Raw genomic sequence first — 12,236 nt, forward strand, 5'->3', positions numbered from 1 at the left:
CGCAGACAGCCGAATGAACAGAAGATGGCCGACATGCCCAAAGAAAGAGTATCTCCAGATCAGCCGCCTTTTACAAATGTGGGGGTGGATTATTTTGGACCCATTGAGGTCAAGAGAGGACGTGCTATGGCCAAAAGGTATGGGGTTATCTTTACCTGTATGGCCAGTAGAGCTGTGCATTTGGAGGTGGCATATTCTTTAAGCACAGATTCTTGTATAAATGCTATTAGAAGATTTGTTTGTCGCAGAGGTCAAATCCAAAGCCTAAGATCAGACAATGGTACAAATTTTGTTGGAGCAGCACGAGAGTTGAAAGAAACCTTGGCGGCCATTGATCACAGTAAGATTCATGGTGTTCTTCTCAAAGCAGGCATTGACTGGATCTTTAACACTCCAGGTGCTTCATATCATGGTGGCGTTTGGGAACGTCTCATCAAGATGGTTAAACGAGTCCTGCATTCAGTTCTGCAGCAACAGTCATTGGATGATGAAAGCCTTCTTACCATCTTATGTGAGATTGAAGCCATTCTTAATGACCGGCCTATAACCAAGGTATCTGATGACATTAATGATCTGGAAGCTCTTACTCCCAATCACATCCTTTTATTGAAAGGAAAACCTGTTCTAGCCCCTGGACTTTTTCAAGAAAGTGATCTTTACGTTAGAAGACGATGGAGGCAAGTTCAATATCTTTCGGATTTGTTCTGGAAAAGGTGGATCAGGGAGTACCTACCACTGTTACAAGAACGGCAAAAGTGGACGAAGCCTAGAAGAAGTTTTGTGACAGGAGACATTGTCATTGTCATGGATCACAATACTCCTCGAGGATCATGGGTCATGGGAAGAGTAATAAGGACTTACCCAGACAAGAAAGGATTTGTACGTTCCGTACAGTTGAAGACTAAGACAGGGCAGGTGGAGCGCCCTATCTCCAAGCTTTTCCTGTTACAAGAAGCTGTGTGAAGTTCATAACTCAGTGTTGGTTAACACCGATCTAAAAAAAAGAAGAATTGAAGAAATTAGTTTTTATTTTGCTCCCTGTTTTCTTGTAGTTTAATTGGGCACACTCTCCCAATTAGGGGCCGGTGTGTGGGAGCCATTCATTACTTTTTGTTGTAGTGGTGGTGGTTCACGCTAGGTGGCAGTATTTTTTATAAAGCCACAGGTGGTTGGGCATGAGAAGGTGGATAGGGTGGTGGAGATCATACGATTTTTACTGCTAAACGCTAGTTTGCTGGTGGTGGACGAGCTCAAATTACAATCCAAGTTCATGTATCATCTGAAATTTATATTAAACGGGAACTTCACCCATAAGACCATTGCATGTTGTGGACATTGTGATCCTTTGGAAATGGACAAACTAGTGAGTTATAATCAAGATCTAGCACCACCCACCCTGCCGATTGTCTGAAAGAGGAACAGGCAATACACTGATGAAGAGATAAAATTGAAGAAGTGGTATAAAGTCTTGAACATTAGAGTAGAAAACATTAACTGGGATAATTGTGAATCGAAACATCACACGTGAGTCATAATTACTTATATAGAGTTATTTATATAATTTTAAAGCATGCAAAAATAGCATTATTTGGGTGCATATTTGTAATTATAATTCAGCTTTGCTAATAATAGAAATGCATTGATCATATACTCATTTATTCGTCAAGATATGTGATATTTGCAGGAAAAACCAGTCACTTCAGTTCAATCACAGCAATGGAGGATTATTTTGATATTTTGGACTATCCAATGAGGGTGACTTCTCTGGTCTTCTACTCTCTGACCTTGATCCTCGGCATTCCTGGAAATGCATTCGTTTTGTATGTTGCTGGATTGAAGATGAAGAGGACCGTTAATACAGTTGTATTTCTCAATCTAGCGATTGCTGATCTCTTGTGTTGCCTTTCCACTCTTTTCTACGTGACCGAGGTCATGTTTGATGAACACTGGCTGAATGGATCCACCATGTGCAAGATTCTCCCCTTCATTAAGGGCATCACCATGTTTGCCAGTGTTTTCACCTTGAGCTTAATTAGTCTGGATCGGTTTACTCAGGTGATCACACCGGTTTGGGCTCAAAATCATCGCAGTCTGTTAATTGCACGACTGTCCTGTGTAGCGGCCTGGGTTCTGGCTTCAGTTCTTTGTCTGCCTTTCATGATGTTAAGAGTGACTTACACAGAAAATAACCAAACATACTGCTTTTATCATGAACCTGATGAAGACAATTTTAAAATGTATGGAAGGTTAAGCATCATCAGATTTGTGTTTGGCTTTTTGGCTCCTCTCATATGCATCACCACATGCTATGGATTCATCGTACGCAAGTTAGGCAGGAGTCATTTTCACTCTGGACGAGCGTTTCGCATCATGTTGGCTGTAGTCGTGGCCTTTTTTCTGTGCTGGTTGCCGTATCACATAGTAGAACTGATAATAATGTACGGAGAGAAATCAAGTTCATCGGCAGCTTTGGCATTGGATCCGTTGGCCATCTCTTTGGCGTATTTCAACAGCTGTCTGAACCCCATTCTGTATGCTTTCATGGGGCAGGATTTTAAAAGCAATGTCAAACTTTCTCTAAGACATGTTTTTGAAAAAGTTTTCTCTGAGGAGTGAACACAAATGTCACAAACCATACAGTCACTGCAAATGCTCTCAGTGCAGTAAAGATATCAACTCGTTTATTCAAAGTAGAAGTAGAGTAGATTTGTTCCACTTCCACTTCCAATCAAATGGACTTCTGATTTTTTCTGTATTATCCTCAGAGTAATTTTCTAGACCAAATACTCATGTGAAGTATTTTTTGACAAAAATATTTATTTAAAAAAGATATGCAAAACAACTTTTAATAGGAAGTGTCCACTCTGGTTTCTTTGCCTGGAAGTTATAAAATGCATTAAGTTAATCTAAAATGATCTGTTCTAAAATGTCTGCAACGTTGTTTTGTTACAGTGAGATTCCTGATTAACAATTCTCAGTTTATGTTGCATTGTTTTTATGCTTTTTTTATTTAACATAACAGGGTTTTTATGAACTGGTTCATGAGTAAATGATTTCTTGTGTACGGAAAGCTCAAAAGCAGCTTGCAGTCTGTAATACCGATGCTATTTTTAGGCATGTGCTGTAAGTTTTGTAGAAGTTAATGGGATGTGGTCTACAGGCTGACTATTCATTGTGTTTAAAAATACATGTAAATGAATATTGTGTCCTGCATGCAAAGGTCTGTATATACAGTAGACTATGTATACTGCTAAGAATAGCTATTAATGCTGTAGTATTACTATGTTGCTAACATCAATCAAGCATCGTCTTCAATCATTTTCTATAGTTTTGCTATAATATTGATTCCATTTTAATGACAAAAAGTTAATTCAGTATGGGATACTTGATTTTGATTAGACTGTGGTGTCATTCTTTGGCCAAATATTTAACAAGGCCAAACTGTAGGCCATAACTGATCGTCGTCTCAGTCAAATGTTTTATTTTCTTATATAGTCTTTCCATGTCTCACATATCACTCCACTCTCTCTTCTCACATAATAAAGCTTTATTTAAATCCAAGTCATATTTCATGCCATTTGTGACCCTGGAACACAAAACCAGTCATAAGGGTCAATTTAAAAAAAAATCTTCTGAATAAATAATCTTTCCATTGATGTATGGTTTGTGAGGACAATATTTGGCCAAGATACAACTATTTAAAAATCTGAAATCTGAGGGTGCAAAAAAAAATCTAAATACTGAGAAAATCGCCTTTAAAGTTGTCCAAATTAAGTTGTTAGCAATGCATATTACTAATCAAAAATTAACTTTTGATACATTTACGGTAGGAAATGTACAAAATATCTTAATGGAACATGAACTTTACCTAATATCCTTATGATTTTTGGCGTAAAAGAAAAAAATATCATTATGACTTATACAGTATTTTGGCTATTGCTACAAATATACCCGTGCTACCTAATACTGGTTTTCTGGTCCAGGGTCACATTTAATTAGGCCCCTATTGTTCTTCTAAGGATTGTTCTTTCCTTTTTTTTTCTTCTAAACCTTCTGGGCACTTATGGGGGCCTTAACATGCTCAAAAACTCTGTGTACTGCGCACACATACTTGCACGTATTCATATGGAACTCGGTACACATATAGCTCTCACTGAGCCAAACAACTTGTGTACTCTATGTCATAGGCTCCACCCAACAGGAAGTGAGATATTTAGGGCTGTTTAAAAAGTGCATGCTCTGGAATTTGATGTACTCCTCCCAGGATTTCCATAAGATTGTCACCAAACTCGGTCAGCATGATCTCAAGACATTGGGGATGCTAAATTGCGAGGGGATTTTTGATATCTCGAACGGTTTGGCCGTGGCAAGGCGACAAAGTTATGGCGAGAAATGAGAAACAGGAAGTGTGTAATAACTGTTGCACACATTGCCTGATTCTGATGAAACTTCACCAGTTTGTTCGTTGTATGATGCCGATTACATAAACGTGACTATTATGAGTCAAAGTTATAGCGCCACCAACTGGCAGCAGGAAGTGTGTCATTTTCAAAATGCTTTGAAATCAGCCTCTTAATTTTACTCGATTTTCTTCAAACTTCATCAAAATAATGTAAAAACACGGCCGATGAGAATATGTAAAGGGGTCGATGATAAATCAAATGCTGTTGCCATGGCAACGTGTCAAACTTTAAAATTAGATTCCTGTCTTTTCGAGCAGATAACATGCTTAGAATTTCATGAAACTCAACACACACATCAATATTAATGATAGTTAGACACTGGCAAAGGGTCATAAATGGGTGTGGAGCAGGCACTCTATAGCGCCATCTTTTGACAAAAGTTGGGGGGTTAGTTTTTCTTACAGCCACCAAACTCTGCACATATATTGTTCTCATCAATCTGGACAACTTTCTATATCAAACCCATTAGCTACGACCAACAGGAAGCCGGTTATTTTGATTTGAATGTGGATTTTTGGAAAAATCAGGCTGTAAACAAATCCTAAGAACAACAAGCTGTTCACACAAAACTTTTTTAACATGAAGAGAAGATTCTGAAGATGCTAAATTGCGAGCGGAGTTGGGATATCTTGAACGGTGTTGACATGTTGATTTTTTTTAAAGTTATAGTAAAAAAGATAATCGTTATCTTTTTATATCTTTAAAGTGCAGCATCCAAACTCTTTAAAACTTTTTTTCACACAGAGATCTAATCATTCTGAGCAAGTGCTGTTAATATCAATTTTATACAAGCTTCTATGAATTAAAGAAAATTAAAAAAAGAAATCAAAAACCTCTCACTGGGCTGACTGTGTTGAGTCACTACAAGAGTGACTGAAGGGGGGAGGGGTGAAAGGGAGAGAGACCAGTGGAACATGCTGTTTTGCTTAAGACCATCTTTGAGGAAGATGCACATTGCAGTAGTTTAATCTACATAAATATGCCTGATCTTTGAGAGTCTGATATTTGAGAAAATATAAAGGGTCACTAACTCTTTCATTGTTTGTATTTTGCAGTTGTTGTTTTTTTATTTATTTTTTACTGAACTTTACCATGAACTTGTCCCATTCAGTCACATAGCAAAAGATTAAGATAAATACAACTTTTTAGCATGAGCGATTTATCTTCATTGAAAGACATTTATTTTCATAATTTAAATTTTATATTCAATAAAAAAAAACACTAACAATTTCAAGACAAACTTTGACAACAAAACAAACTTTGCTGTTATCTGTTCAAAACATCTGAAAATTGTACCATTTTAAGATGAGTTATATTTATATATCGCCCCATTACAATACTCAACTTGATTTTTAAAGATATTTTGAAAGAATGAAGCGTTTATAGAGCACTTTATTGCTGTACACCCACATGAACTGTGTTCATGTTCTTGTTAATTCACAGTACATAAACTAATGTTAAAAGATATTAATTTACCTTTAAACAATATATGAATACTTTTTTTAGCTTAATATTAATTAACATTAATAAATGCTATTTAATTATTGTTCATGTTAACTAATATAGTAAATGTTAACAAATGAAACTGGATGGCAAAATTGTATATTTTGTGTGTATGTGTCTGTGTGTTGATTTTAAAGTAACCCTTTCAATTCAGTAAACTTTAAATCCAAACTGGCAGAGGGTTACTGTGAATGCATGTGCCAACTGGGCACCGTTTTCCAAATTGATTCTTAGTTATGTAGCGCTTAAGAGTGATGTCTTATAACAGGAGTCACCAGCAAAGCAATATCCACACACAAATTGTACAGATAGGTAATGATGACATTTAAGCAGAAGTGGTGGACGTAATGCAAGCAATTATAACATTTTGTTATCATCATGAATTACATGTTGTTATCATCATCATCAGAATATAGGGAAAATGTAGCATATTGGTTCACAGTTGGCATTATTCTGAAGTCCTTGCAGGGGGTTAGGTTTATAGCAAACTCCTCCTAGAGATTTAATAATATCAACTAGGGGTGTGACGAGACACTTATCTCACGAGACAAGACGAGATTTTGGGCTCACGAGAACGAGACGAGACGAGATTTTTTAACTTTTTTAAATAAATCCTCAATGATGAAATATATAGGGGACAATAGTATTTTATTCAACAAAAAACACAAAATGCAAAAATAAAATAAAAATAAATGTAGGTGCATTTTGATATGAACTTGTACTTTATGAAATTAAACTTATATTTTAATGAATTATATGCAGTAATAAAAATGCTGCATGATTCTGGGTAAACTGAAAAACAATTTTCTTTTATAAACTGGAGATCACGATTCTGAAGAAAAAAAGGATTAGAAAATTAAACAAAATGACATAATTTACTATTGGTTCTGAAATAATGTTCATTGCTTAAGTCTGAAAAAAAAAAAACTAAAAAAAATGAAGGAGCCCGTGTCTCAATTAATAAAGACTTTCACTATTGGAATCTCTTGAATGTTTAATTCAATGACAAATATTTTTTTAAACGTGCAGTTGTCGCCCTCTCCTGGCGAAGAGAATAAACGTTACTCTACATACGTGTTATACTTTCGTTTTTGATCGCTACTGTAGACAATAAGTGTGTATATCCAAACTATAAGCTTTTATCCCAGTACTTATGTTATTTAAATGTCTGTAACAAAGACATGATGATGATTATGTGGTTAAAAAGACTGTTTGTGTTGCTTTCTGAAACCACAGCAGTAAGAATGCAGATTCGAATGTCTTCAATAACGTTCACATGGTAAGCGTCAGTGGAGCGCGTGAAACAGTTGTAATAGACAATGCTGAATCACAGTCATTCATGAATAAGATCGCATGGGTGTTTGAATAGAGATCGTGATATTTTTATAACTATTAGTCATGCAGCCCTAATGTAAACATTGCAAAATGTTTTGCCATGATATCATCACGTTCTCGGGAGACCAGTCAGATCTCGCGGGACACATCGGAGTCTCGCGAGATCTCGTACCACGAGATCTCGTCACACCCCTAATATCAACATTATATTTGGTCAGTCTGATCTAGAGGTCTTAGAGATGTTAAATTGTGACGATCTTGAGTTATCGTTAAAGGGCGTGTCCGTGGCGGCCTGACAAAGTTTGATGTTTCGCCATGGACATAGAAGTTGTTATAACTCAGCCATAAAATGTCCGATCTGCCTCAAAATTCACAGGTTTGGTAAGAGTCCTGGGGCCTCATTTATAAAACTTTCTTACGCACTGATTTGATCTTAGAGTGTTCGTACGATCAAATCCACGTCAAAGTACAGATTTATAAAAACCGTCTTTGACGTGGATAAGTACTTATCTCCACGTCAGATTCCAGCTTGGCGTACGACCGTTTCCTTGTGGTAATGCCTGGTATTGCAGATAGTTCAACGCACGGGCAAGGAATTTCAGATAAAAAAGACAATCTTGCCTCTTTCACTGAAATATGATTAAGATTTGGCTGATATAAGCATAAGCACCCTTCCAATACTTTAAACCTATTTTTAATAATGTTTTATCGTCATGTTCATCAATTACAGAATTAATACAATCAAATCAATAGGCAGTTGATTCATATTATAGTACGATTATCATACATTTAATTCCACAGGTGTAAATTATTTTGTAGGCTATAAAAACTGTCATGGTGGGTTGGGTTTTAGTAGGAGACATGGCGGCATTGGTCTTGTTAGAGGATATTGCCAACCGTGCAATACGGAGAGAAAGAGTTTTTCGTGACCGCGCAGACTTTTGGGCACATGATGACACATGGCTGATAAGCAGGTACCGCTTGCCGAGAAGGGCTTTGTTAGAGCTTTGTGCTCAAATGGGCCCTCATCTACAGAGACGCACCCGACGCAACCAGGCCATACCCGTTCAGGTGCAGGTTTTGTCTGTTCTTGGGTTCCTGGCCACAGGAACATTCCAAAGAGAAATTGGAGACAGGTCGGGAATATCCCAATCAACATTTAGCAGAATATTGCCTGATGTTCTTCGCGGAATTATTGGCCTATGTCCGCAATTAATTCGATTCCCATATAGTGCCCAGGAACAGCGAGAAGTGAGGCAGGATTTCCTGCGTAAAACAGGGTTCCCAAACGTAATTGGTGCGATAGACTGCACCCATGTTGCCATACGAGCTCCACATGTGAACGAGTACATGTATGTCAACAGGAAAAACTTCCACTCCATAAATGTGCAGCTCATTTGTGATGCGCGTATGGCAATCCTAAATGCTGTTGCGCGCTGGCCAGGGTCAACGCACGATTCTTTCATCGTGCGTAATTGCAGTGTTGGAAATCGACTGGAGGCCGGAGCGGGCAGAGACGGCTGGCTTCTCGGTAAACCCTTTTTAAAAACTTTTGCCCAATATATATTTTTTTTTTTTTCAGGGAGCATACGGTAAAATTAATAATTTCTACGACAACAGGAGACCGAGGTTATCCTCTAAAGACATGGCTGCTCACCCCGATTGCGCACACGGAGACAGCCGAGGAGGCCCACTTCAACACTGTACATGCTCGTGCGCGGTCGGTAGTGGAGCGCAGCATAGGCATGCTGAAGGGAAGGTGGCGATGTTTGGATGCATCAGGAGGGAGACTGTTATATGACCCCGAAAAGGTTTGCCAGATAATCCTAGCCTGCTGTGTACTACACAACACGTGTTTAAACCATGGCATAGAACTACTAGAAGAGGAAATGCGCATGGACGAAGATGACCACCCTCCCCTCGCTGCTGACCATAACGCGCACATTACTGCGCTGAGAAAAAGACGGGAAGTGATTCACCAATTATACCAACAGGTAAATCATTTTGCTGAGAATAAACACACACGTTCACATTTTAGGTTTTTATTTAAGCAATTTGTTCAAAGTACCCGCAATTGCGGACAAAGTTTGATTCATTTCAACCAGAGCATGCCGGACTTGCCGAAGCTCGGTAACCACCTCACTAACAGACTGGTTTAAATCCCTTTGTGTCTGTAGGACTGCCTCAGATAAAACTCTACCACGGGTGGAAGAGGAAGTTGAGGGTCGGAGACGCTCACGATGGGATGGGGATGAAGCGGCTGGTGGTCGCAGAGGTCTTGAGTGTGATGAAGATGCGGCCTCTGGTGCGGATATTGCAGGTGCAGCTGCTGTTAGGGAGGCAGTCCGACTGCAATGTCCAGCTCGTCTCTGTAAAGACCCTTCGTCTAAATAAATAAACAAATTGAATTATAACAATGTTTGAAGATTCATTATTCAATTAAGACACTTCATTTGAACCAAACACATACCTTCTGAACCTTCTGCAGACAAAAGGTCGGTGTCGCCCTCCTCATATATTCCCTTTATGGCCCCCTCTCCAATGATTGCGCATATTCTCTCATCCTCCGGACTCAGTTTGGATGTGGGTCCACCACCTCCAGTAAGCCTCACTTTGGCCATATGCGCCGCGATGCGTTTCTTTGATTGCAATTTCAAATCAGCCCATTTTTTCTTCACCTCTGGCAGGGTCCTTTGTTTTCCCCCAACCTCATTTACAGCCTGGGTAACCGCTTGCCAGGCCACATACTTTGACTTGGTAGTGACGCCACCAGACAAACTTCCAAATAACACCTTTCCACGCATCTGTAGCTCCATCAACAAAACGTCAATTTCAGCCTCACTATAATTTGCTTTCTTGCGCTCCTTTTTACTTGCCATTGTCACAGAGTTTTTGCTTTAGGAATGAGCTCATTTTATATGTTAATTAATTAAGCAGGGGCGTTTCGAAGGCGGAACATTCAGCTGCACACAATTCCACGATCATTTGTGATTTATAACCGAATGGCTGGCGTACGCATGGATTTCGTGCGTACGTTCGTTTTCTCTGAATCGCTCTTACGATCAAATCAGAAAAGTTCTTAGATAAAATCAAGGATGGTTTCTACGCAAGTCTTTATAAATGAGGCCCCTGGCCTGAAGACACCTAAAGGCCAATATTCAGATATTATCATAGCGCTACCTGTTGACAGCAGGATATATCATATCTTTCACTAAGTCAAACATACCAAGGTCAATCTGCACCAAACTTCAAATGTTTGATAAAAGTGCTGGCCTGAACACATCTACATGCCAATAATCAGTTATAGGCATAGCGCCACCAGCTGGCAGCGGCAAGTTTGGCACATTTAAGTGACTTTTACATATTTCTCCTATATTAACTGTATTAAAAGCATACTGCCCACCGTTTGCTGTTTTCCTAAAGCCACCGGTCGGCGGTGAGCCTGGGTGCGAGGGCCCGTTCATCGCTGCTTGCAGCTTTAATTTTATTTGTAAGTTGCTTTGTATTGGAGTCCTTGTCACCGTTTTGGTATTTATTTTGTGAAAATGACAGACTGATTGTACATATCCCTCATTTCTTTAAATAATAGGCCTACTTTTACTTAAATGCCTGTTCCTATGTACTCTGCTTTACTGTTGTTATTATTATTAAGTCATTTGTTTTTTCATCAAGCATGAATGATACCTTTGAATTTCACCCAAATGTAAGTAGTTTGAGTCACTGTTTTTGACACAAGACTTGAAAAGAACAGAAGCAAAAATAAGCATTGTCTGTTTAGGACGGCGTTTTGCTGACTATTTTTCAGAAGAAAACTCTTATCTCAGTCATTTCCACTTTAAACAGGTTCGTCTTTTTAAGACAGGGCACTGTCATCATGTGGCTAAATTATTTTGAGTCTCTATTTTAAGTATCACTCCACGCATTTCATTTTGTTAGTTTATTTTTTAAGTAGGTAAGTATTGGTGTCCTGATGACCTTTTTGGTATTTATTTTGTGAAAATATTGACCATAAATAAATACCATGAAGTTAATGTTCATAGTAAAGGATAAATCCTTCATATATTGCTGTTTCAATAATGGTGATGTGTTCATAATTTTTTACTATGGAGTCAAAACAGGGCTGCCTATACTTGCAAAATAATTGAAGTATTGCAAAAGAAAATAAAGATTTGCAAAGGAAAATTAAATATTGTAAGAAAAAAGAAGACGTTTTGCAAATAAAAATAAAGAAATGCAAAGGAAAATAAAGTATTGCGAGGAAAAATAAAAGCAAAAAAGAATGACAAAATATAAATGAAACAGAGCAAAAGCAATGATTTTGCAACACATATTTTCCATGGCAGTAACAGATTTTAAACAAACACTCCCTTGACTCCACCCCCATGTCAAAACAATTCCAAAAAGTGAAACTCACAGAAACGTAAAGCATAAAGGGAAAAACTAAAAAGCAAAATAAAAGCAGCATTGCAAATAAATTAGGAGCTATTGCCATGGAAAATATGTGTTGCAAAATCATTGCTTTTGCTCTGTTTCATTTATATTTTGCAATTCTTTATTTTGTTATTTTGGTTTGCAAAACTTTTTTTTTCTCGCAATACTTTTATATTCTTTTGCAAGCATATGCGGCCATGTTTTGACTCCTTAAGGGGTTCGGCCTGTGACACCAAAGTATATTCCACCTTCCCAAAAGCATTACAAAGATCAAAAAAAGCCCATCCACTGTCATTAAATCACTAACAGACTGCAGCAGTTTGAGTTAAAAATCGTGGTTTGTGTTCTACTGAGGAAACAAAGTCACCTACATCTTGGATGCCCTGGGGGCAAGCCAGGGGTTCTCAATTCCAGTCCTCGTGCCCCACCGCTCTGCATATTCTGCATGTCTCTCTTATGCTGAGTTCAGACTGCATGATTTTAGCCCCGATTTTGACTCGCCGA

At 38.2% G+C, this 12,236-nt stretch overlaps 1 protein-coding gene across 1 annotated transcript; it reads left to right on the forward strand.

Moving 5' to 3' along the window:
- The first annotated feature begins 1,749 nt into the window (after positions 1–1,749).
- Positions 1,750–2,616, forward strand: LOC141298735 (C3a anaphylatoxin chemotactic receptor-like). The gene has a single exon (XM_073829040.1). It carries the CDS (start codon positions 1,750–1,752, stop codon positions 2,614–2,616), a length of 867 nt encoding a protein of 288 aa, XP_073685141.1.
- The last annotated feature ends 9,620 nt before the right edge of the window (positions 2,617–12,236 follow it).

The sequence above is a fragment of the Garra rufa genome, chromosome 23 (genome assembly GCF_049309525.1).
Source record: "Garra rufa chromosome 23, GarRuf1.0, whole genome shotgun sequence".
Classification (NCBI taxonomy): Eukaryota; Metazoa; Chordata; class Actinopteri; order Cypriniformes; family Cyprinidae; genus Garra; species Garra rufa.